This window comes from Thermobia domestica, chromosome 8, assembly GCF_964235325.1.
Source record: "Thermobia domestica chromosome 8, izTheDome1.hap1.1, whole genome shotgun sequence".
Taxonomy (NCBI): domain Eukaryota; kingdom Metazoa; phylum Arthropoda; class Insecta; order Zygentoma; family Lepismatidae; genus Thermobia; species Thermobia domestica.
This window is the reverse complement of record NC_137461.1, coordinates 87,352,203-87,376,561: the sequence shown is the minus strand read 5'-3', so window position 1 is coordinate 87,376,561 and position 24,359 is coordinate 87,352,203. Positions and strand designations below refer to the sequence as shown.

Genomic DNA, 24,359 nt, shown 5'->3' with positions numbered 1-24,359 from the left:
AGCAATGATCTGCAGTGTCTCCGCCCAACTGTGAAACATGGCGGCGGCTCGGTGATGCTGTGGGCCGCCATATCATGGTTTTTATTGGGTCCTGTGGTCACACTTAGCGGACGAATCACTGCCAACGATTATGTCGCAATTTTAGGGGACCACTTGCATCCTATGGTCCGGATGTTGTTTCCGGACAATGACACCATCTTCCAGGATGATAATGCACCCATTCACACAGCTGACGTTGTTGCAGCATGGTTTGAGGAACATCGGGATGAAGTTCAACACCTTCCCTGGCCCGCCCAATCCCCAGATCTCAACATAATTGAACATCTGTGGTAGGTCTTGGAAACACGACTCCGGCGACGATTTCCACCTCCATCCTCTCTCACAGAACTGGCCAATGCCCTGCACGAGGAATGGTGTAAAATTCCACTTGCTACCATTCACGACCTCTATGCCTCCATCCCACGTCGCATCAAGGCTGTTCTGAAGGCGAGAGGTGGCCCGACACCATATTAATCTGGTAAGTTGACCATCTGTATATATATATATATGTATGGGAAACTATACAGTCGTGGGCACCTTAAGGCATTTTTTTAGTAATTAATTTATAACTTTTATACGTTTGGCCATATGTGTCTAATATTTGTCAAATAATATTGTTACAGTATGGGCTTCAAAATAAATATGATATTGGACTGAAAGGTAATCTTAGGTACGTGTAATATGTTTTTTAAAAAAGTACTATAACTTTTATAGTGATGGGCTCTACAGAGACTGAGTTGGGCACTTTTGATTACAGTTATGGGCACCTGTGCAGAAGTTTCTAAAATTATTTAATAATGCCAAGATAAATTACTTTGTTACATAAATGCATAATACAGCATCTTGTTTTGACGTTTTGTGGTTTTATAGTAACAATTTTAATTTAAAAAAATTAAGAATTTATGAAATTAGGCACTCTGTTTTCCTAATCGCTGTCACTTTCAGTTTCGTCTAAGATCTGCAAACACTGGATACAATAACATACATCATCATCGTATGCTTCTCCACAGCAAGAAGGCAAGCTTTATGAAAAGCCTGTCCACAGCGTTTGCAGTTCATTCCTGGAAAACGAGGTCCTACAGTCTCACCACACTGGTTACACAATCCAGAAAGTGAAAAAGAAATTACGGTTTTCTAATTGTTCCATACTGTTTTCCAATATCCTCACTTTCAATATGTTTGAATCTGCTTTGGATGCTGAAGAAGAATGAACTCCCTCATTTTCGTTCTCTCGCAGTTCGCCAAAAAGCACTAGTTTAGCCGGAGGGGCAAAGGATAATTTCTCCACATCAGCTCCAGTTATACCTGTACGTTCAGAAGAAAATAGATTAACACTAGGAGTATCTTCGTGTCTTTTTTCTACTTTCCCAGCTGGACCTGACTGTTTAACTTCTCTTTTCCTCTTTCTTCCTCTCTTGCTTTTCTTTTCTCTTTTGTGCAGCTCTTTCTATTTATCTGATGTTATTACAAATGGGAATCTTTGAATATTGCGACCTTTCCGCTTTGGCGTTTCTGCCATACCAAACAGTCCTTAAAAAGTGGCATATCTGATTTCTTGATTGGATACATTTTACCCCGGTCAGTAGTTCAATTTTGCTCTTCTGGTGTCACTTCAACTTGTAGAGAAGTGCTTGCTTCCTCAAGTTGTTTTGCTAAAGCACTTTCAGTCTGTTGTAATCGTGGTGAGTTTGAGGCTTCATCTGCCAGCAACTCATCATTTGTGTGGATTTTTATGAGCGTTTCATCTTTAGAAAATTCTTCAAATATTTTACAGAGAAGGCGAAAATCTTCACACTATTCTTCATGACCATTAGCACCTTTATCTGTAAACTGTTTTATTTGGTTACATTCTCGGGCCGAAGTAAACCACAAAACTTCTCATAAGTCAAATCACGAAAACTTGATTGCATTTAAATTGTATTTACATAATATTGGAAATAATTTAGTCCTCACTCAGCGCCGCAAACTAACTTGGGCAGCTACCTGAGTGAAAACGCTGTGATTAGTTTCTTAAAAGCCGGTATTAACAGCAGTGGCAAATGATGTGCTGAGTAATCACATCCGAGGCATCAATGCAAAAATCACCGATAGACACTGGCCATTACATCACATAATTCATCTTAAAAAGCAACTAGGCCTATTTCATACTCCAAAACTTCACGTGTAAGTACTTACATGGCCACAACGTAAGTCACTGGCGCTTCTCCTAGCGCGAGGACTGTAGCTATATTTTAAATGTAATCATATGTGATAAATATGAATAGGCCTTGTTATTAATTTTCAAGGAAAAAGCTGTACACTTAGCAATATGAAAAAAAGAGGCTTCGGACTTCCAATGCACATTGACGTTTGTGCAGTGCTTTCCATTCTTGTTCTTTTTTGGGATCATGATCTAGGTCTAGCTGAGTCGAAGCGTCGAAACCTTCGTTTCATATTGGTAAGAGTACAGATTTCCTCCTTTTCCCTAAAATTAAATGTAATCAGATACATGAGAAACTTAAACCTACTTAAGTAATCTGATTATAATGGGCCCTATACCGAGATTGTAGTTATACACTCTCTTGTACAGTTTTTCCAGAAAGGGGTCTCTATAAAATAAGCCTAGTTCTATTGTTATGCTTAATCACGACCGCCTTTATTGTTATACAGGCCAATCTTGAAATGGCAACAGGCCTTTTTGCCTTCCATAGACTATCCACACAGCACAGCCGGCTGCCCAAATTCTCTGCATTAATGTCTAGAGAAAGGAAGGATCCTTGCTAAAAAGGTAGAGAAATAGTCTGTGAACTGCCAACTGTTGAAGGTGGATAGTCTGTGGCAGGCCGATTTCCGCAGTTGCCACATTCAAGGTCCTGGCTTGTATAACAAAGAAGGCCGTGGCTTAATTCAATATAAACATACAGTGATGGGCATAGTGAGTTTACAGTAATGGGCACTGGGCCCATCACTGTTAAATAACCTTTAAATTTCATGAAATTTTCGAGCAAGAAACACAACAGCCTGAAATGCACTTTAGGCTTAAAATAACGACAAAAAAATTCATATAGTAAAATATAGTTATGAGCAATAGATGCCTTCCACGGTCATGTTCCATTAAATTAAAATACAGTGGTGAGCACCTCATGATTTGAGAGCAAAACTCATTTAGACTTACATCTCATTAGCATGAAGTGCTCTTATCGTTTAATAATCACTCAAAACACAAAATTTTAATTTTCAATTGATTTATAATTAAACAAAACCTTAATCAGTATACCTATCTGATTAAAAGAATTCTTTACAAATGAACAACAACCATCACAACGTTTCACATCGCGCACCTTTCTATACCACGCCACACACACGAAAGAAGGAAGACAATTGACAAACTGTGAGCGTAAAGAAGAAAGGCGTACCAACATTTGAAAATCGTCAATAGCTCGCTACAGGCGCTCAGACTCTTATTATTTGAAAATAATTGGCATAGGTGCCCATCACTATCAGAGTGCTCACGAATGTATAGTTTCCCATATATATATATATATATATATATATATATATATATATATATATATATATATATATATATATATATATATATATATATATATATAAACTAAACTAACTAACTCTATGGCCTATGGAACCCGGAGGTTCAATGCCGCGTTCACAAAAGCTCTCCACTGACTTCTATCCTTAGCTAACTGCATCCAGTTTCTACATATTATATATATACAGTATATATATCGGGTGTTTCAAAACAACACCGACAACGTTTGCGAGTTGATTCCTGACACCAAGATAAGACAAAAGGTATAGAACAACTTGGGTGCACAAATGCTTCCTTTCGGAGTTATAGGCTGCCGAAAACATGAACTTTAAAGGTCCATAGTTCCAAAATTATGAGACGTACCGTAGTCGGGTCAAGACTTCACTTAGGAACTAATATATGCCCTTCCCAAAAATACATATTTCAGACAGAGGCGTCATTTAGGGGGGGCAGGGAGGAATATTTGCCACCCTCTGAGTTTGAGATGTACATCCTCCATTCCAAAAGAAACCGAACGTTTTAAAAAAACAAAAAAGCAATGTACATTTTGGAACAAATCATTTTTATTAATCAATGTATTCCCCTTCTGCATCGATACACATATTTGCACGCTCCAACAAGTTGTCAAACGATTTCTCCATGTCCTTTATTGGAATGGTCTTTAGGACGGCGGTCGTCGCCTTCTCAATGGCATCAATCGATGCGTGCCACTTTCCTTTCATCGCCAAATGCAGTTTCGGGAACAGATAGAAATCGCACGGAGCGAGATCTGGTGAATAGGGCGGATGATGCAACCGAATAATGTGATTTTTGACCAAAAATTCAGTTACAAGTCGCGAACGATGTGATGGTGCATTATCGTCCAAAAGAGTCCAACTGCCGATTTCGCGATATTCGGGCCGAATACGACGAATTCTTGCCAGCAAACGCTTCATGACGCCCAAGTAAAACTCTCCAGTGACTGTCTGGCCGGGCTGAACAAATTCTTTGTGGATAATTCCTTTTGAATCGTAAAAACAAATCAGCATCACCCTAACTTTTGACTTCACCAAGCGACTTTTTTTGGGTGTTCCTTCATCCGGCCCTCTCCATTCAGCACTTTGCCGCTTTGTTTCGGGCTCACATTCAAAACAACACGTCTCGTCACCAGTTACAATCGATTTCAAGAAGTTTCGATCCTGCCGAGCACTTTTAACGATGTCTTTGCAATGCGCAATTCGATCAACTTTTTGGTCTTCGGTGAGTTTGTGTGGTACAAACCGCGAATTAACCTTCTTAAGGCCCAAAACTTCGGTCAAAATGCGGTATGCGGTTGTTTGAGGAATGCCTAATTCCATTTCAATAACTTTCACCGACGATTTTTTGTTATGTTTGATGAATTCACGCACTTTTTCGATGTTTTCTTCCGATAATCCGGTTCTGGGACGGCCTGATCTTTCGTCATCATCCAGCGTCTCTCTACCCGATTTGAATCGCCTGAACCACTCGTAAACTTGCGTACGGGATAGACACTCATCACCATATGCATTTTGTAGCATTTGGTGCGTTTCACTAAAAGTTTTACCCAGTTTAACACAAAACTCAATTGCAGCTCGTTGTTTGAAACTCATTTTCCGACCGATGTACACAACACACTGACAGTTGAAACGCAATAACTTTGTTGCCGTGCATCCAAATGTCATGACATTTATACCAGTTGTCAATGAGGGACTACACCATCTACCGGTAAAATATTATAACAGATGGCACTAGTGGTACTATTTGTTTTCAAAAGTTCGGTTTCTTTTGGAATGGAGGGTGTATATAGATTTTATCAATAGAATAGTAATAAATCAGTGAAAAACGCGAAATTTTACTTATATCAAGCGGTCTTGCCCCCCCAAGCAAAATCTGAAATGACGCTCCTGGTTTCAGAACTCTAAAGTACTCACATAACAATTTTTATAGAGGGAATTTGGTTACGGGCATTTAATTGGAAATACTCACCAACTACCTTTATAAAAAGTATTGCGGAAGTACCGCAGGATTCTGAAACTTGGATATTTGGATAGGGTACATACTAGTTTCTAAGTGAAGTGTTGACCCGACTACGGTAGGTTCCATAATTTTGGAGCTTTGAGCTTTTAAAGTTCATGTTTTCGACAGCCTATAACTCCGTAAGGAAGTATTTGTGCACCCAGGTTGGTCTATACTTTTTGTCTTATCTTGGTGTCAGGAATCACCTCCCAAACGTTGTCGGTGTTGTTTAGAAACACCCTATGGAGAGAAAACAGAATAGGGTGGGGATAAAAGGATTTGTTTCACTTGTAGAAACACCTTCAATTATCCTTTCCTCTCCGTCTTTTTTCTTTTGCTCTCTATTTTAGATTGAAGGAAATAAAAACACCAGGGAGAAAGACAACTAAAAGAAGTGACAAACACGAGATCTATGAAAGGAAGAATGTCAAGGAAAGTGAAAATCAATAGATAACTATGGAACGATTTCATTCATGTCTTACGATAATACACATATTTATTAATCTCTCGACTGTCCAATGATTTGCCTTTCGTGATCAGGGCATGATTCTTAATACAAGTATACTCAGAAAAACTCTTAGATTAGCTGACCTCAAAGCTCGATCTACATATTCAAACTGCAACACGTTAACCGTTATACTACATTGGATGTAGTTCTGTTTGCTAAAATCGTGCTTTAATTCTATTCGCCAGCATAAGAAGAAAGAAAATTCACGCCAGTGATGTCTTAAAGTCTTATTTAGTGGTTCCAATTCTTCACCACTATGTCTTCTCAGAAGCTTTTCCAAGGTCATGTCTTCAGTTTGAAGACATAAGACAGCTTGCTTGCCAATTCTATACTTTTGTCATTTGATGAAGGGCAATTAGGCCTTCTATACAGAGACAAATCCTAGGAAATATATTAAGATTTATCTTACGAAAATTTTATCGACATATATCGTAGGAAATCCTACCCTTTTGTGCCATTCACGTAAATTTTTTTTTGTTTCACATCCTCCGAAGAGGTGCCAGGACTCACAACGCATACTCGGCCAGCAATGTTTTCCAGTGCTTTGCATGTCTGTTGAGATAAAGTGTTGAATTTGTATTATATAAAAATGTTTCTTCCTCGTATGCACTAGGGCTAGTTTTAGACGGAAGCATTATCGTAAATTTCTCGTAGCAGATGTGCTGCCAAAAATCTCGTATAATATTCTATGGCATCAAAAGTACACAGTGCTTTTACACGGTAGCAAACAACCGGAGAAGAGAGCAATTATGTCTCTGAAACTAAAGCGTGAAGTAGCTAAAGCTATGGTGGTTGTAACAACAGTTCTCACCGGTTATATTAAAAAACAAAAAACCACAAAAAAGTATGTGGGCAACGACCATTCCTACTCCAACTCATTTTTCTTTACTACAATTAAATTTCCCACACAAAACAAAGAGCATGGATATTTGGCACCATGGGCGTCTCTGGCGAGGGGGCGGGAGGACGTGTCCCCCCAATATTTTGAAATACGAAATATTCAATATTTTAATTTAATTTATTTACATAGTCACTAGCAGTTAGATCATTTTCTTTGATGTCTCCCCCAAATTTTACATGTCAGAGACGCCAATGTTTGGCACAAAATCTTTTGCTTCCTTTTAACACACAAAGGCGCTGCAATCGGACCAAAAATGCTGGGGAAAATACTACGAAGAGCAAGTTCTATCGACAAGATATGCCACGGCATGTGAAATGCTATAGCATTTGCTACTTTACACGGTAGAATATCGATGATGCGATTTTTGCTACGAGAAATGCTTCCGTCTAAAACTAGCTTAATAAGTGCACATATAGCATGTTTGCCGGCGGGAGAAAACAAATTTGTTTTCACATTCTCTCACTTGATGTCGCTTAAAACAAAACCTTACGAATTTTCTTTCCGAAATAGAGCGTGCTCTGAACAAGAGAAATCTCATAGGGTCGTTCAGCACATAGGAAATGACATGCGAACTGATATCATAAACGTTGAGATTTTAACTCTAGGAAAATTCTTAAGGCATTTCCTAGGATTTATCTCATAGTGTATAGTAGGCCACAGAAACACAGGTTCGAGTCCGGTTAAATATTTTGTCCTACTAGTCAATCAGGCAACAGTTAGGCCTGCATTTGGTAAACCACGCATAGGTTCCAGTTACAAAAGATAATGCTGAAAAAGAATTATGGAAGACATCTGAAAAACTCATAAAACAGGACCTTTAACCAGATAAGTATTAGGAAATCGTTATGTGGATTTAGTAACAAACAATTTACATTTATCGAGATTAATGAAAGTTGTACTAAATAAAGGAGAAAGAATATGAGACATATGACTTGTAAATATTGTGAATATATTGTTTATTGCATATTTGTTTAATATATACAGTACAGGACCGAATTGATGATGAAACCATCATTATATATATATATATATATATATATATATATATATATATATATATATATATATATATATATATATAGGGATGATGGTTTTGTCATCAATTCGGTCCTGTATTGTGCAACTCGACCGTTTGAACAAAGCAATCCAGAGTTGTGTTCCATCATGACAATGTGCGGCCACACAATTTTTGATGACGCGGAACAAATTGACGGAACTTGGTTGGGAAGTTTTGATGCATCTACTGTATAGCCCAGACCTTGCACCGTCTACCATTTGTTTCGGTCTTTGCAAAACTCTCTTGATGGTAAAAAAAAATGGGCGACCGAAGCGCCGCTGAAAATCACTTGGCCAAGTTTTTCGACGATAAACCACAGAAGTTCTACAGCGAAGGAATTATGAAGCTATCCGAAAAATGGAAAAGGGTCATATATAATAGTGATCAATATGTACTTGATTAAAATTGGTTTTCAATAAGAAATTGCTTGTTCAAAAATGTGCCAAAAAACCGCGGAGACCTGTTTATATGACCCTTTATATTTATTTTTTATATAATGCAAGAAAATTTGTATATGCAAAGTTGTAAATAAGACTTATTTAAAAAAATAAAATAATCTTGGAAACCATAAATAAATTTTAATTTCTTTAAAATCCTTATATGATGATACTTTATATGATGTAACATTTAGTGTAAATTTACATAAATTACATTTACATAATTTAGTGTAAATTTACATTTACATAAATTACATTACATTTACATAAATTACATTTACATAAACAATGGACCTAAATCGATTTTCCCCTGACCAATTTGACACTTCCCTGACTTTTCAGAATGTGGACACCCTGTTTAAGTCAGTAACTTTTTAATAACGAGTGGTTTAACAACAAATATTTAATGATTTGGAAACTACGTTTGCTCTTGAGTTCTATTTATGAAAGAAATTGTTAAATAAGCGAAGGATTGATACGAGTAATAATAATATGATCACTTTAAAGGTTTAAGCAAAGGTTTGAAAACGGCAAAGTATCGAAAATCCCCTCTACTATATAGTTTAACTTGCTAACAAGCAGTCTGGAACATGATGAATCTGGACATGGAACTAAGGGTTGTCCATCTCATCTCATGTCAAACTACACATTTCATTTCCTTTGCTGAGGGTTGGGGATTCAAGAAAAAATCTAAATCTCAGATCAGGATTAATTAAAAATTTTCGAGAAATATAATTATTGTTCAGTAAAAATATATTTTGATTGTGAATGTAAACATTTATGTATAAGACCCTACGGCTTGAGCGTGGTTTATATATTTATTAATATATGGGCGACTTTGAAGGTTCGAACATTGATTTCAAACCTTCAATTTAAAACGTACCTCCGTAGTATTTTATTAACTAAGCAGAACATGATTTTGTAGGAGATCAGTACAAAAAGATTTTATCACTGTAAACACACGAATTAGAGGTAAGTAAACTCAATACTGATAATTTAAAGCAATATATTATCATCTTAAAGTACATATATACAAGAAAATCACGTTCACTATATCTAATACTTAATTTTTAAACTACATAAATACAACTAAATCAAGTTAACTATATCTATTTTTCTGTTATCATATACTAAGTTTCGTTAATACTTCACCACATCTGGCACTAATTTTCAATTGAGCATATTTATCACCACGTGTTTCACCAATGTTCACAATAGCTATTGGTTTGTTTAGTTCTGCAGCTTGTAAAATTATCCTAAATGCTGAGAACACGTAACAAGATGATCCAAGGACCAACAAAGCACTACATTCCTCTACTTCGCGTTTTACTTTTTCCACTCTCTCTTTTGGTACATTGTCTCCAAATAACACAACATTGGGTTTTAAAATTCCTCCACATCGCTCACAGTCAGGTACTACAAATCCATCTACTTGGTCCTGTAAAAAGTGAAACCTTAATTTGTGGCAAACAGCGGTCAAGATAATAAAAGCTTAACATGCGAAACTGTTGTTATTTTAGACAACATGCTAACAAAGTCACGAATTTTTGCTATCATTTTGCTTATTTGTAATTATGATTGCTGAATATCCTTTGTAGTTCCTAGCTCTCGAGCCTTATTCACGAAGGATAAAAACAAGAAAAACAATAAAAAGAAACATTAGAATATAAAAGGAACAAACTCATCGGACTAGAGCATTGCGAACACCTTGTCTTGGATGTTAGGCACACGTCGAGTGGTAGGCTCAATTTGCGCATTCTTTTGTTCATGTAGGGAAGGTTATCACTTCATGTTGGTATTTTTGTTTTGGTGCCAATGTTGTATGTATGTTTAATTACTGTGTCCCATTTCTTGCTTAACCAATCCTTATCTTTGTTACGCTTTAGATTCTTTTTAAAAAGTAACATTTGCTTTTAAAAAATCAAAATTACCGTATTTTACGGACTATACGACGCACTTTTTTTTTTCGAAATTTACCTCCAAAATTCAGGTGCGTCTTATACTCGAAATTAATATAAAAATATCCAGGGTTTGATTTAAAATTCCCGCCAGTTTTAAAAATGGCCATATATTCGATGCCGCGGTAAACCTATCTCTATCTAGCAACATTAGATTCAACTGGCAGCAGCAGTGCACCGATGCGACGAACATGAGTTGTGGGGTGAAGACGCATGTCGCTCATGGGAATGGAGAAGAGTTGTGACCCTTCTCCTAGTTGTCGCTAACTTACTTGAACTTCTAATTCGATAAGTTAGTCACTAAATTAAAATGAATGAATTTCGGAATTTATTTTCTGTTATCTGTATATTTAGCTATTAATTAATTAATTTCGGACTTCCGAAGAGGAACATCACAAGAATTTAATCACCGTGACTACAGCGACAACTTCCAGCCACGACCCCTCTTCAGTTTTATTAGAAATAGGAAAGGAAAAGTGAGAAAGAAGAAGAAGGTAGGAGGAAAGAAGAGGAAAAGAAGGAAGAAGGAATTAGAGATAAATAATTACTGGATAATGACGGGAATATGGTAAAGAAACTTGAATAGTTATTGAAAAGGTGATTCATATCCAAATGTTATTACTTGAGAATAAATTCTCAAGTCATCTCGAAGAGACATGTTCCCTCATACTACCCTGACCTGGATCCAGGCAACTACACAAGTGGTAGTTGCCCTTACCCAGCCTAGGTGATGATAAGTTTATTTCATCATTTGCATGTTATTTCCAAATGTTGGATAACTTTTATCCAGTATCTGAATTTCCATAGTGGAGATCGAACACACATTTGAATTAGCCAAGAAAGGAAAAAAAAATCAAAGTGATGTACATATTTTCCCTAAATAGAAGTTTTAGGGATTTCTGAAAAGACTGTCGTTATTAAAGCACATCCTGCCGTACTGGCTTTCCTCCCAGAGCCGATTTAGAATAACTTAGGGTTAGTTATCTTTCATGATTTCAGTCATGCACCAATACATATAATATACTATTACACACATATTATAAATACTATCGTAGTAAATCAATATTAAATGCTACTACTTAAAACTAAATTTCTCATTCATTCACGCACACACATACATACAGGACAATGTATTGATATAGGTAAAGCAGTTTAAAGAAACCATCATTTAACTACAATTGGTGAACATTTATTACATCTATTGAGAAATTAAACACAAAATGTTAAGGCTGTTGACCTCTTTGTCAAGTCGAGTTTTCCCCTATCTAATAACATTGGAACTTTTTTCGAATTTTTCTCAGTAAGCAATGAACAAATTCCTACAAAAATTTGCATGGAGTCAGGTCAATAATAAAGGATTCCTTATATGAGCTTATAATTTTACTAAAAGCCTCCAATTAAGTTATTCATTCCCCCCCCTTTTTTCATGTGAAGATTTGCAACAGTGCGATCTCTCTTTCTTCCTGTTTGTGTTAGCAGCGTGCGAGAAATTCGGGCTAGCCATTTAAAACAGGTTTTAAAACTCTGTCCATAACGCATCTGCGGAATGAATGTTTCTAGCCCTGTCGCCTTTTTCGAGGACAGATTTATGGCACTCAGGAAGAGTGGGCGCTCTTTATTTTCTTTGCTGCATCTATTGTTTTTGGTATATTCGTCCAGTCTTATTGGAAGTTTTTGTGGTTACTTTCAAATCTAGCAAGGTGCCTCTTGCATCTCGTGTATTTCTAAGTCTTAGATTTAGTGATTGGTTATACAAATATAAATTAACAGACGGCTGTGATACCAGATCAATCTCCTGTGTGAAATAATAATAATAATAATAACAATAATAATAATAATAATAATAATAATAATAATAATAATAATAATAATAATAATAATAGGAAATACGTGGAACAAGAGCCTGTAAGGAGCAGGGAATCTCGGTGCGGCTTTGACACTAGTAACCTAGTTAAAATGTGAGGTCACCACATCGGTTCTCCCTTGCCGGTAATGCTCGTTTCCCTGCCGCCTTTAGCGTGGGAGATCCTTATTCGATTCCCGGCGGGAGCTCATGTGGTTTGGAACCCACGTTAATCAGTAGTCTCGTTTCATATAGCCTCGCTGCTGAAAGTGACGTTAAAATCAATTCATTGTTTCCGTGCCGACACCAGCTGGGTTTTCACATTGAATACACTAGCGCTCTTTCACATTTGTAACCTCACGGAAACAGGTAAACCAGTTAAGGTAGCATTTTGGACTAATAATTATAATTATAATATGTATCACTTTAACAACTTTGAATACTATTATAGAATTTTTATGCTAAATAGTAATCATTTTTTTTACCACATGCGAAGAAAATTTAGAAATAAACCTTCTTTTGTTACACAAATTTGTTCTTAGCGTGAATGCTGTCGAATTCTATTCCTAGTGAGGACAAATTTTTCGGTATTGATTCAGTATCGTGAATCAATTGGGAAATTGAGGAACTGACCACACATTACCCTTCTTACAGAGCGCATTTGTAGGAGAAAGTGAACTGTAGTATCAGGGATTCTTTTATTACACAAGAAAGACATCTATACCTAATGAAATAGGTACTTTTAATGTAGATACAAATATCATTTTCTATTATTATAACTTTTCGAAATATGAATAGGGATTTATTTCTTGGTTACAGGATATAGAGTAACCTGATAATAATAACCTTGAAACTTACGCATTCTACACATGGAATATTTATTTCCAAACGGTGGAAGTGAAATTTCATATATGGCTACAACACATACAGTATTATACAAATAGTACAACATATATTATTAACAGAATAATTTTAATTTTATACATTATCTTTTGATGCTTCATTTTAAAATACAGGCCTTACTTTTTATTGAAGTACACCCATTTGTCAATGTCATACTTATTCAACTAAAACATTATCGCATGAGTATAAAAATATGTGATGGAATACTGTTTCATCAAGCTACCACATTAATGAAATTCGAGTCGAGACAAAAAAATATACAAGTTAAAATATACACACACATAAGCGAGAACCTTATGACTATCTACCTAATTGTCAGTATGTCCACCTTTGGCACGGATAACAACGGCGACACGTCTTGGTATGGACGCAATGATCCTTGGTAGATCGCTGGAGAGAGTTGGTACCACATATGCACACAGGTCACCTGATTCCCATAAATTCCGGGGAAGGGGCGATGCGCTCTGACGTCACGTTCAATCACATCCCAGATGTGTTCGATTGGGTTCAGATCCGGCGAGTTGGGCGGCTAGCACATCACTTGGAACTCGCCCCTGTGATCTTCGAACCACTCTATCCCACTCCCGGCCTTGTGGCATGGTATATTATCTTGTCGAAAAATGCCACTACCGTTGGGAAACATGGTCGTCATGAAGGGGTGTACGTAGTCTGCAAACAGTGTGACGCCTGGGCCGTTGTGGTGCCTTGCTCAAGCTCCACTAGCCACATGAATGCTCCCAGAAATTGTTTTCAAAACTGTTTCTGAGTGAATACTTTCTTCAAAATAATATTACAAATTATAGAAAGATTTTCGAGACATTAGAGTCGAGTCGAGATTTTTACGAGCAGTCTCGACTCGACTAGTGTCTCGAATAGAATATTCGAGTCGAGAAATAAGTTTGTCTCGACTCGTCTCGAATTTTAGTGTGTCTCGACTCAAATTCGAGACATGTCTCGACTCGTGCGCATCCCTAGTTAGTGCCGTTTATAGCTTGTTTCGAGTGTTATTTATGAATACAGTTAGGGTAAACTTTCTGCTTAAGTACAAGGAAGCCCGTTGGGGATGATTTGAACGTGGCAAGTATATAACATGCTATTACCCAGAAATCACATTTATGGTACATCCTTTTTTCAAAGTTTCATTTCTTCCGCGTATAACGCTACATGCAAATAAGATTTCTGGTTCAAGGAAAATTCGAAACACCATCTAAGTAGCAAAGTACGTAGAGCAGAAATCCCTACTGTGAAACATTTAAACTTTTGATAGATAATCAACAAGGAGCTATGCTGTTATTTTTTTTATTTCGTTTTGCAATATGAACTGGCCCTTATTTGTTATAAATTTCCTGAGTTTTCCAGACGGAATTGTCTTCCAATAAGAAAATAATAGGTTATCTAAAGCTCAATAAATCCATTTCAACTGGAATACAAAATTATTTGCAATGTCGTATAATATTGGTAACGTTATGTTCAAAAATCACCTACAGTTGACATAGAAACCAAGGAACACTACTAGCGTCTCTGGTATTTTTGGGAGAATTAGTTTTAATGAGCAGCTTTTCCCTCTTTCTATCTTTGATTTATTGATCTTTGAAAACAACAGTAATAGATGTTCTTCTCATACAAGGGTTTTAAGAGATGAAGAAAATATTATACCATGTGCCCAACATAAACGTAAATAGGAGCCCAAAGGTAAGGAACACCCGAAAATGAGTCTGCTTCAATGCGGCCGAATTCCAAGATAGATAGATAATCAATTTACACGGTAGCATGTAATGCATGTCTTGATCAATGAGAAAATGAAACTTGTACAAAACTAAGGTCAAGTTGCGCAAATGGCCAATTTTAGGGTTACCATATTCTGAAATGTCAAAATGTGAGCATACTTCTACGTGTACTCCCCCCCTTCTTACCTGGGTAATATGCGGAAAGCTTATACTAAACACAATAGTAAGAAGTAGAGTCCCGGTGTGACTAGATTTAGCCATGTTCAAGACAACGAAACAATTTGGTCAGGAAATGTATGTGGATGGAAATTTTAACTCTCAAAATGCGGACATGTCTGTAAAAATGCTAATGTATGGTAACCTTACCCAACGTATTTAGAGATGTGGGCAAATTAACAGCTTTATTTCTGTAATATGAAATCTGTGGTAGTTTCCATTAAGTTTCTTGGAGTTTAATTAGTATAAAAGTGCGGAACTTTTTTTTTTTTTTTGCTTTTAAAATATTATACGAAGTTGTGACTATAACTGCAAAGGCAGTTATTTATACATATGCAGTAATTTATATTATGCATGAAATATCATGATAATGCATTTGAAATTTGTTTCAGGTGGAAAGAAAAGACAAAGAACAGTTACCGGATACAGATATAGTGATTATACATAAAAATCTGCTCCTAGAAACGCTTTAGTAAATAACGTTGTTCAATATATATTTTCTAATGGAGTTATGAATAACAATTTTTGGACAATTTTAGGGTGCTAAACACGAAAATAGCACTGAAAAAGCGAGATTAGTTTTTGTTTTGAATTGTCGCGGAGAAAAGGGTGAATCTAAAAATTACACTATTCTCCAAACTTTAGTAGGTATTGTGTAACGGAGACATAAGCAGACATTATTGGATAAGGGTACTGAAGACGAAAATGTCAAAGGGGTTTCTTGTTTTGATGTTACAGAGAAAAGGGAGGAAATTGAAATAATGGAAGGTTTATGTATTTTTGTGGGAACTTCACGAATTCTGCACATTTTTCAAAGCCACGCATATTATGGCCTTTGTATTATTTTTATATGTTTTGTATGCCACTTTATTCAAAAAAAAGTTATAATAATAATAATAAAGTGATATTCGCTTTCGTATACACTAAAAGTATCTTTATTCAATAGAGACAGTTCGCTTCTAATTGCTTACAACTGTCTATCCATGAACGGGGGAAAAGCTAATGTAAAAGAAGAATGGATTTGTTCTCATTGTTTTTATTTCTTTTTTTCTGCTTTCAGCAAAGAAAACGTACTCCAACGCCTCCTCACTGAAATGCCATAAATATGTCATTCTTGAAAAGGGTCCCCTCGCAGCTGTGGACAATGTTCAACCTCAAAGTAACCCTCCGCAACCTGCTAGAAGAGAGAACCAAGTGTCGTCAATGCGTTGTTGCGAATCTTCACATGATAAAAGAAAGGGGGGAATGGATAACTTAATTGGAGGCTTTTAGTAAAATTATAAGCTCATATAAGGAATCCTTTATTATTGACCTGACTCCATGCAAATTTTTGTAGGCATTTGTTCATTGCTTACTGAGAAAAATTCGAAAAAAGTTCCAATGTTATTAGATAGGGGAAAACTCGACTTGACAAAGAGGTAGCAACAGCCTTAAGTACATGTAAATAAGTATACATATAAATGTATCATTCCACATATAATGTCGGACTACATCAATGTAAATACACATATATATTTGATATTAGCAGACAGATGGAAAAACAACTAATTAATTCAAATTTTGTTAAAATAGAATGCACATTTTATTCAAAAAATCTAGTTACCTTTTATAATATTTCATATGAAAGGAAAAAGACAAAATGATGGTTAGAAATTGAGTCTGTATCTCATTAAAAAAAAATTAAAAGGAAGAATAATTCAACGCGTCCTTTCTCGTACTTTCCGAAGATCTGTTATGTCACACACATTAGCAAAGCACCCTTTTGGTGTCCATGTACTTAACTTCACTTTATTTAAATGTACACACATGAGATCATATTTTTAAATTGTAAACAACATATATTCAGTCTGCAGACGCATTTTTCTATGCATCTTTCCATTTCCTGGATTAAGACAACAAAGTTTTGTCACTAATATCACGGTGGCTACGTCACTTACCGGGTCATTTAAGTTATTATCTTTCATAGACTAGCTTTAAATCACTATCGCCTTGTATCACAAGGTACACACATTTATAGTTATATCTGTACAATGTATTGAAGAACGAGAATTTTCTAGGTCCAAAGGGATTTCTCTTTTATATCAACAGCACGATTACTGAGGTGGAACACTGTTCAGGTTTGAAGATTCGTATATAATAGATAAAATCGAAATGTAATGGTACAGAAGGATTTCAGGTTTATAAACTTGAGTGTGTAAATTTGCTGATAAATTAGGGTTACGAAGACCTGCGTAAGTTCTATGTCACATGCAATTGGTATAATTACAGACAATATTAGTAGTTACATAAGTTACTTAATAATATTACAGAGATTAAAGAGAATATCTACCATGCGGCGGTATTTTAAAATTCACATTCTATATTCGTCGGATATTTCGAAACTATGGCAACCAACAACCGTTCGGGGTAACTATCAAGACCTTTTACACATGTTTATTTACTCAATTAAACATTATACATTTTACTTTAAAGGAGCAGTTCGACTTAGAAATGCATTTTTTTGCAATTTATTTCCATTTGTAGAGTTGAAAGTTCTAAAAGGAATGGTGTTTGTTTGATCGCGATACGTTCAGTCGTTAGCGAGTAGCAGAGGAAGAAAGATTTTGTGATGACGTCATAGGTGGGCAAAGAGCGAGAGCAGGCTTACATACTACACAGTGCCAAGCATTTCGTTTGTGAGAGGTGCAGTGGCATGTTCTAAGTGCGGTTTCCTTTTCCAGAACTGATTGCAAAAACTTACAAATATCATCTGCATGTAGAAAATGATATCTGACGGTGGGCTGTACAAACGTTTTATAATATTATAAAACGTATTCTATAAAGCATGAGTTCAGCGTTTCAAAAAAAAAAAAATCGAAACCAATATGTAAATAGATAGCGGACGAGATTACTGCAACACCTAAGTACCTTTTCTTTAATCATTCTTCCGATTCCCAACATAAGTATGTTCATTTTCACGTTTTGTTGCAATTTTTAATGCTGACCCTATAATTTTATGCTTCAAGGTATGTACAGGAGCGTAACATATGAGGCAAAAATGAAATAACATCTGTAAAGTTTGCCAGAATACGAAAAACATCTCACCGGTTAAATTTCTTTTATTCTCATAGCTGTCCGCGGAACAACTCTCATCACCCGTTTCATCATCATTGTCACATGATACAGAGAAATTAAACGATGGATCAATGTCTTGAGGAACAGTCATCATCACTGATCCCTTCTACAAGCCGGTATATTTCACTCCCTAATTCACATTGTATAGCTTATTTCTAAAGCAGTATCTTCAGAATCATGAGTGACATTGTCTCTATTACCCTCTAATGCATCGTCTTGACTACAACCATCAATTGCGTCTTGTACGATATTTGTACGTTGGTAACTGGACATAGATCGGTGCTTGTTCAATGACTCGGATTTTAAACAATTCAATAATATACTTGGAACAGCAGTCTTTCTCAGTTTGCGTGTAAATAATTCTCCTGGCATTAGCATTATGATATGTATATCATGTTTACTAAAAACTTTCAAAAATATCTAAATAATAGCTTAAATCAATTTTGTCACTCAAAATCTGGGGGGCCTAGGTCCCCGGCCCCAGCCTAGATCTGCCACTGGCATTAACTTTTCTTTCAGTAAACTTGACTTCTCGAAGGCAGGCTCTTCAAGATGTTTGCAACACGAGTGATTTTATTGGGTACATTTTTTTCCCCCATTGATTTTCTTGGGCCATAATTTATATCGATCTGGTGATTTCTTACGACTTAGAAACGTAAGAAAAGATACTTTACGTCCTCAGCTTCAATTGCACAAGAATTACAACCGAAAACACAGTAGGTGTTAGACATTTCTACTTCACAGACACAGCACGCACTGTACTAACAAGTGTTTTCTACTTCACACTAGTGTTTCTTTCAGAAAAAAATCTGGGGGGACACTTAGTATTCGGAAAGGCACATTATTTTTACACAGTACTATTATATTTATTACATTATAGACGTACTATTTTGGTCTCCTCCGGGGGAATCTCTCAGAGCTCCGGGAGAGAGTGCCACCCTAAAAACATATATGGAAGAAACACTGTTTCGCACAACAAACGTAATTACTGCTCTCTCTCTCTCTACTCTTTTTTTTTATACTAATGCTATAGGAAAAACAACTAACAGAAACTTCCCTCAAGAATTCAACACAGAGCAAGACTGCTATTAAATCTATTGCACTATTAAAGGTTTATCAGCTGCGTACAAGGGAGTGGTTGTTGACTCACATTGAGTTTCTCGCGTATCCCACCCATGACGTCACCATTTACGATTCATCAAAAACAAATGCCTGTAGAAGCTGAACGAGACGGCCTATCAAGATATAAAAAATACGAGTCTCTTATTTTTTGTTTCTCTTTCTATTGCACCAAACTTGTTTTTAACTCCAACTGCTCCTTTAATATCATATTTATATTCCACACGTATTTATATCAACATACATATACTCAATAATCATTAAATCTTTCAACTTAATAGCCCCGACAAATAAATTTTTCAGGTTTCAACACTTCGCATAAGAAAATCCGAGTATATCACAAATTCAACTAATTAACCGCGCATAATGATGAAACTTATATTCTCAAACATTTTTTTAAAAAACTGGACACTTAATGTGCAAGCCAGGCACGTAAACACAGAAAATATATATACAAGTGAACCTAAAAAAATGTTAGTAATACTTTTGGGCCCAAACATCTACAACATTCACCTCTATGGTAACCAATGGAAACAAAGTAGAAATGACTGATAGCACAACCGGAAATTTCAAACGGATAATGATAAAAGAAACGAAAGCAAAAATTTAATCGTATACTGAACTATCGCTCGCTACAAAAATTTAATCGTATACTGAACTATCACTCGCTATTGGGGTGGGTCAAATTGTGATAGGGGACGGTCCCTTAATATTCAACATCAACAAATACCTCCACAACTCGTCTCGCGACATCTCAGTTAATAATTCAGGTTCAAATGATACATGTCAAATGGTTGATATTTGTCAAGTTCAAATTCGGGGGGAAGGTTGAAAAATTTAAAAAACATTCTTGATGAAAATAGCAAGATAGACAGAGAAAAGAAAAAGCGGCGCACCAAAGGAAAATACACTAGTACACTAAATACTAAATATAAGTGGTCGAATTTAGACATATGACAATCCACAGCAAAATATACTTTTATATGCCGAAACAGGTAGCCTATTAAATATGTAGCCTAAGATATATATCTCCAAGTGAGTGACAAGTCCGTGCCCACAATGGGGTTTTCATAAAGACAAGGGCTTTAGGAAAATCCCACTCTTCACTGTATCCGATCAAAACGCCATTGGAGACTCCGGCCCTAGCGGAAGATCAATGTGGTCTCTAATTTAGAATTTCTAAATAAATAAAATATCCGACCCTTCAGAAACTGACAAGTTTTCAGTAAAGTACGGAAAAACTAGAATAAAGTCGATAAAATAGAAGAAATCTTAACAGAGATTTGCGAAAATTAAAAAATAAAATAAAATAAATTTTATACTAGTAAGTTGTCTGCCAAATCTTGCTAGTCGCTACCAGTCGGCAAGGGCGCTAACCTTGAGGCGTCAACTAATTTCCAACACTATATACTAGAAATAAAAGTGAAAATTCATGGACATTGGGATTTTGAACGCCCTGGTACGATAATACGAGATTCTACTGTAATAAATTTACTAGGTTATTCAATCCTATTCAATCGTTACCTCTACGGACAGTAATGAACTTGGCTTAATCAGGTGACGTGGAAAAAAATTCAAAGTTGCAGAGTAGTATCGCAAATGTAGGATGAATGCATATATTTAAACTATACCAAATCTGCAAACAGCTATTCTGTTATTTGATTACTTGGAAACTATCCGAAACCATTTGCTACATGACCACCATTCGCATCGTCTAACCAGATGAGTAGTTAGTACGTACGGTTACTATTAAACGTCGAACCACGAAGCGAAAATACAATCGATTATTTTCACACGACACACTATCCTCACACCAAATTCTGACGTAACGATCAGTGCACAAAACATTTATTATTATATATATAAATACAATCAATACTTTGTGGCAAAATTCACAACTGGGCACATATCTACACGAGTATCCTATTATTTATTCACGCTCACTACAATATATATATATATATATCGCTATCTTTATTCATTTATATTTATTCTCATTTTAACAAACTTCTTTATAGACACCCTATTCCATCATTTTGCCCTAGATTGTTCCAAGCAGTCTCATTATATTAAAATCAACAAGCCACTACAGTACACTGATCAATACGCGAGAATTTGTATGGACTGATACTAGATTATTTCAGTACAAACTACAGTATATTTTACTTTACGGCTTCATATTATTTTTATATGCAATGAGAATTCAATATCATTAACTATCCTCTTAACTAAATGCAATTATATTTTTAAAAACGACAACAACGAGATCGTTTACAAACGTAACGAAGAGAGAGAATCTGAAACTGCACTCTGACGACAGAATATATCATACAATGGAATTTACAAAGTATATATGGAAAATTACAATATCTAAAAACATTAGTCTCCATTTTCTCGATAGATGTTATATTAATTCTGGAAAGTTGGTGCACTCCAAAAATTCCTTTGAAGCTTAAAGGGTATCAATTTGTAAATCAGATTCGTCATGATGCTTATGGGGGAATCGCCATTTGTGTTAAAAGTCTGTAGGCTCAGACTCATTAATTGTGTTATCAGCTTTAAATTCTATCCATTGGAATAATTTTACAACTTGGATACTTCTAAATATTAAATACCTTTATCGAATAGTAATGGAAAACAATGATAAAATATATTTCACTTTTATTAAAGCCCACGTTAATATTGAAATGAATAGCAACATTATAGACGAAGCAGCAAAAACATCATGTCGTGAAGGAATATCAACGAACCAAATTATTACCAGGGAGTTACTATAATCACATCAAAAAGCTTTATGAGGAACAGTTAACTATCTGGTATAATAAACAATACTCATTATCTGGAAAATTTTATTGGGCAATCTCTACTTCATTGCAAGATCATATGAAAAAAAAAAAAACATTAAAACCTGGACTCGTCGAGAAATCATAATTTATTACTGACTTATTTTTGGAACTGCGCTGACTCCTATAAAATTATTCCAAAACCTACGGAAAAAACCTACATACCACTGCTGGTGCGATAAAGGAATAGGATCAGTTAACCATATTATTTTTGAATGTTAATTGTTTCAATCTTTACACTCTCAGTTATTAACACAATTATACAAATACCTTGGTTATGCGCCATTTTCATATAAATATATATTGGCAACCAACGACTGTCCATCAATTAAAGCATTAATACATTTTCTCATAACTTCTGGAATAAATATATAAAAAAATCACCTATTGAACAATTGCTTTCACCTGGACATATAGAATACAGAAAAATAATATGGATAATCAAGAATATTAAAAAATGGTATCTTTTTATTCATCTTTTTATAAAGTTGGAAACAGGCAATTATGATAAAGGGTGTACACATAGTGAAGACCGGCTACCAGAAATATTACTAAAGAATGGAAACCATATTACTTTCTTCGAACTTTTTACAATCTGTGACTAACTATTTTTACTATCTGAAAATAATTATTCTTCCTCTTTTGCAATTCTAGCACATACTGGTGGTTACCTGGTGCGCCGACTGTACACTATTAATAGTGCAGAAGATAGATAAACTTCAGTTTAAAGATAAATGCAAAGTTTAGTTTTATTAATAATTTGATTACCGGACTATATAAAGTATTGTGCTTTTCAGAGAAGCTAAATTATAATGTAATTCGTCTACATAACTATTCATATCGACCAGAACTAATATTTATACATCAATAATTGCAAAAGAAGGGTAATTTTTGAGCTGGCTAGATCCCTAAGTCTTGGAGTAACAAAACACTAGCGGCGAGTAGTTCTTAGCCCGACATGAGATGGCGTTGGTAGTATGAAAACAAATTTTGCACTACTAAATACGCTTTCTACTCTGTTATCGCTTAACTATATGTAGCATACTATGTGATGACGGTACCGAATTCCTATGAATTGGCTTTGCTGACCAAAAGAGATGATTAATTACACAACAATACACTGTCCGTAAATAAATGAATCATACTTTCACTCACACATTACTCCTACTATCTACGTACTAAATTACACACATGCATCTACATCCCACATGAACTGAGAAAGCAAATACTAATACATATCACTTCATATTATCACACAACTCAACTATACGTAAATCAAACATCACTAAATTTCACCATATCCACAATCGGCTCTGTAAACTAGGAAAAAGGAACAGAATAATCAAAGCCAAATGGCCCTTCTTGCCAATGCCCCAGGAGGGACATATTGAAACTATTAACGGAAAAAGTCCCTTTTCTGAAGGGAAAAGAACCCGTTTTGATTCTTTATTTAGCCCATGATGCGTTTGAAGCTGTGATCAACTCAGGAATAAGTGAGAGTCCCTGTGATAACTTACACTGACATTATGAAATTTAACTCAGCTATAAAGAAGTCTATGGATACCGCCATGTTAATTATAAAAATCACATATACTACATACAATATATATATATATATATATATATATATATATATATATATATATATATATATATATATATATATATATATATATAGATGGACAGGCTACCACAACCCTAATCTGAACTTTCGGAGGTTGAGGAAAATTTCAAAGGGAAGCACTATTCTTCAAAACTTAATTCGGAGAGATCATAAACTACGATGAATCTTGTCCATAATTAGCAATGTTTACCAACATCGCGTCTGCTGGGTTGAAGTTGATATTTCACAGATTTTCTGACTGTTTTAGCTGAAATTCCACTGAATCGAGACTCTCACGAGCTTCCTTACTATTTATTCATTATTTGAAACTAAGTTTACCTGATTTCCACTGCTTTCACGTTGAAAAATCCAAAATGTTTTCTGAGCAAAACTAGCGTGTGTTGCTCGAAGCTTTTCCCAAGTAGAACAACAGGAAGACGCGCCATAATACTAAGGCGTCAGAAACAGTTCCAATCAGAGCAAAGAATTTTGGCGGCGGAAAATACAAAACGAATAGAAAATAGTAGAAACTGGATAAAACCGGAT

The 24,359-nt window shown here is 35.5% G+C and overlaps 1 protein-coding gene across 3 annotated transcripts in view; it reads right to left on the bottom strand.

Annotated features, from left to right (window-relative positions):
- Window positions 1-9,476: 9,476 nt before the first annotated feature.
- Sirt4 (Sirtuin 4) overlaps window positions 9,477-24,359 on the bottom strand; it is a 42,442-nt gene continuing 27,559 nt past the window's right edge. For all 3 annotated transcript variants that reach the window (XM_081768696.1, XM_081768697.1, XM_081768698.1), the window contains exon 3: window positions 9,477-9,925. In XM_081768696.1, coding sequence (XP_081624822.1) covers window positions 9,611-9,925 — 315 coding nt within the window. In that variant the 3' untranslated portion in view covers window positions 9,477-9,610. The remainder of the gene's footprint in view (window positions 9,926-24,359) is intronic.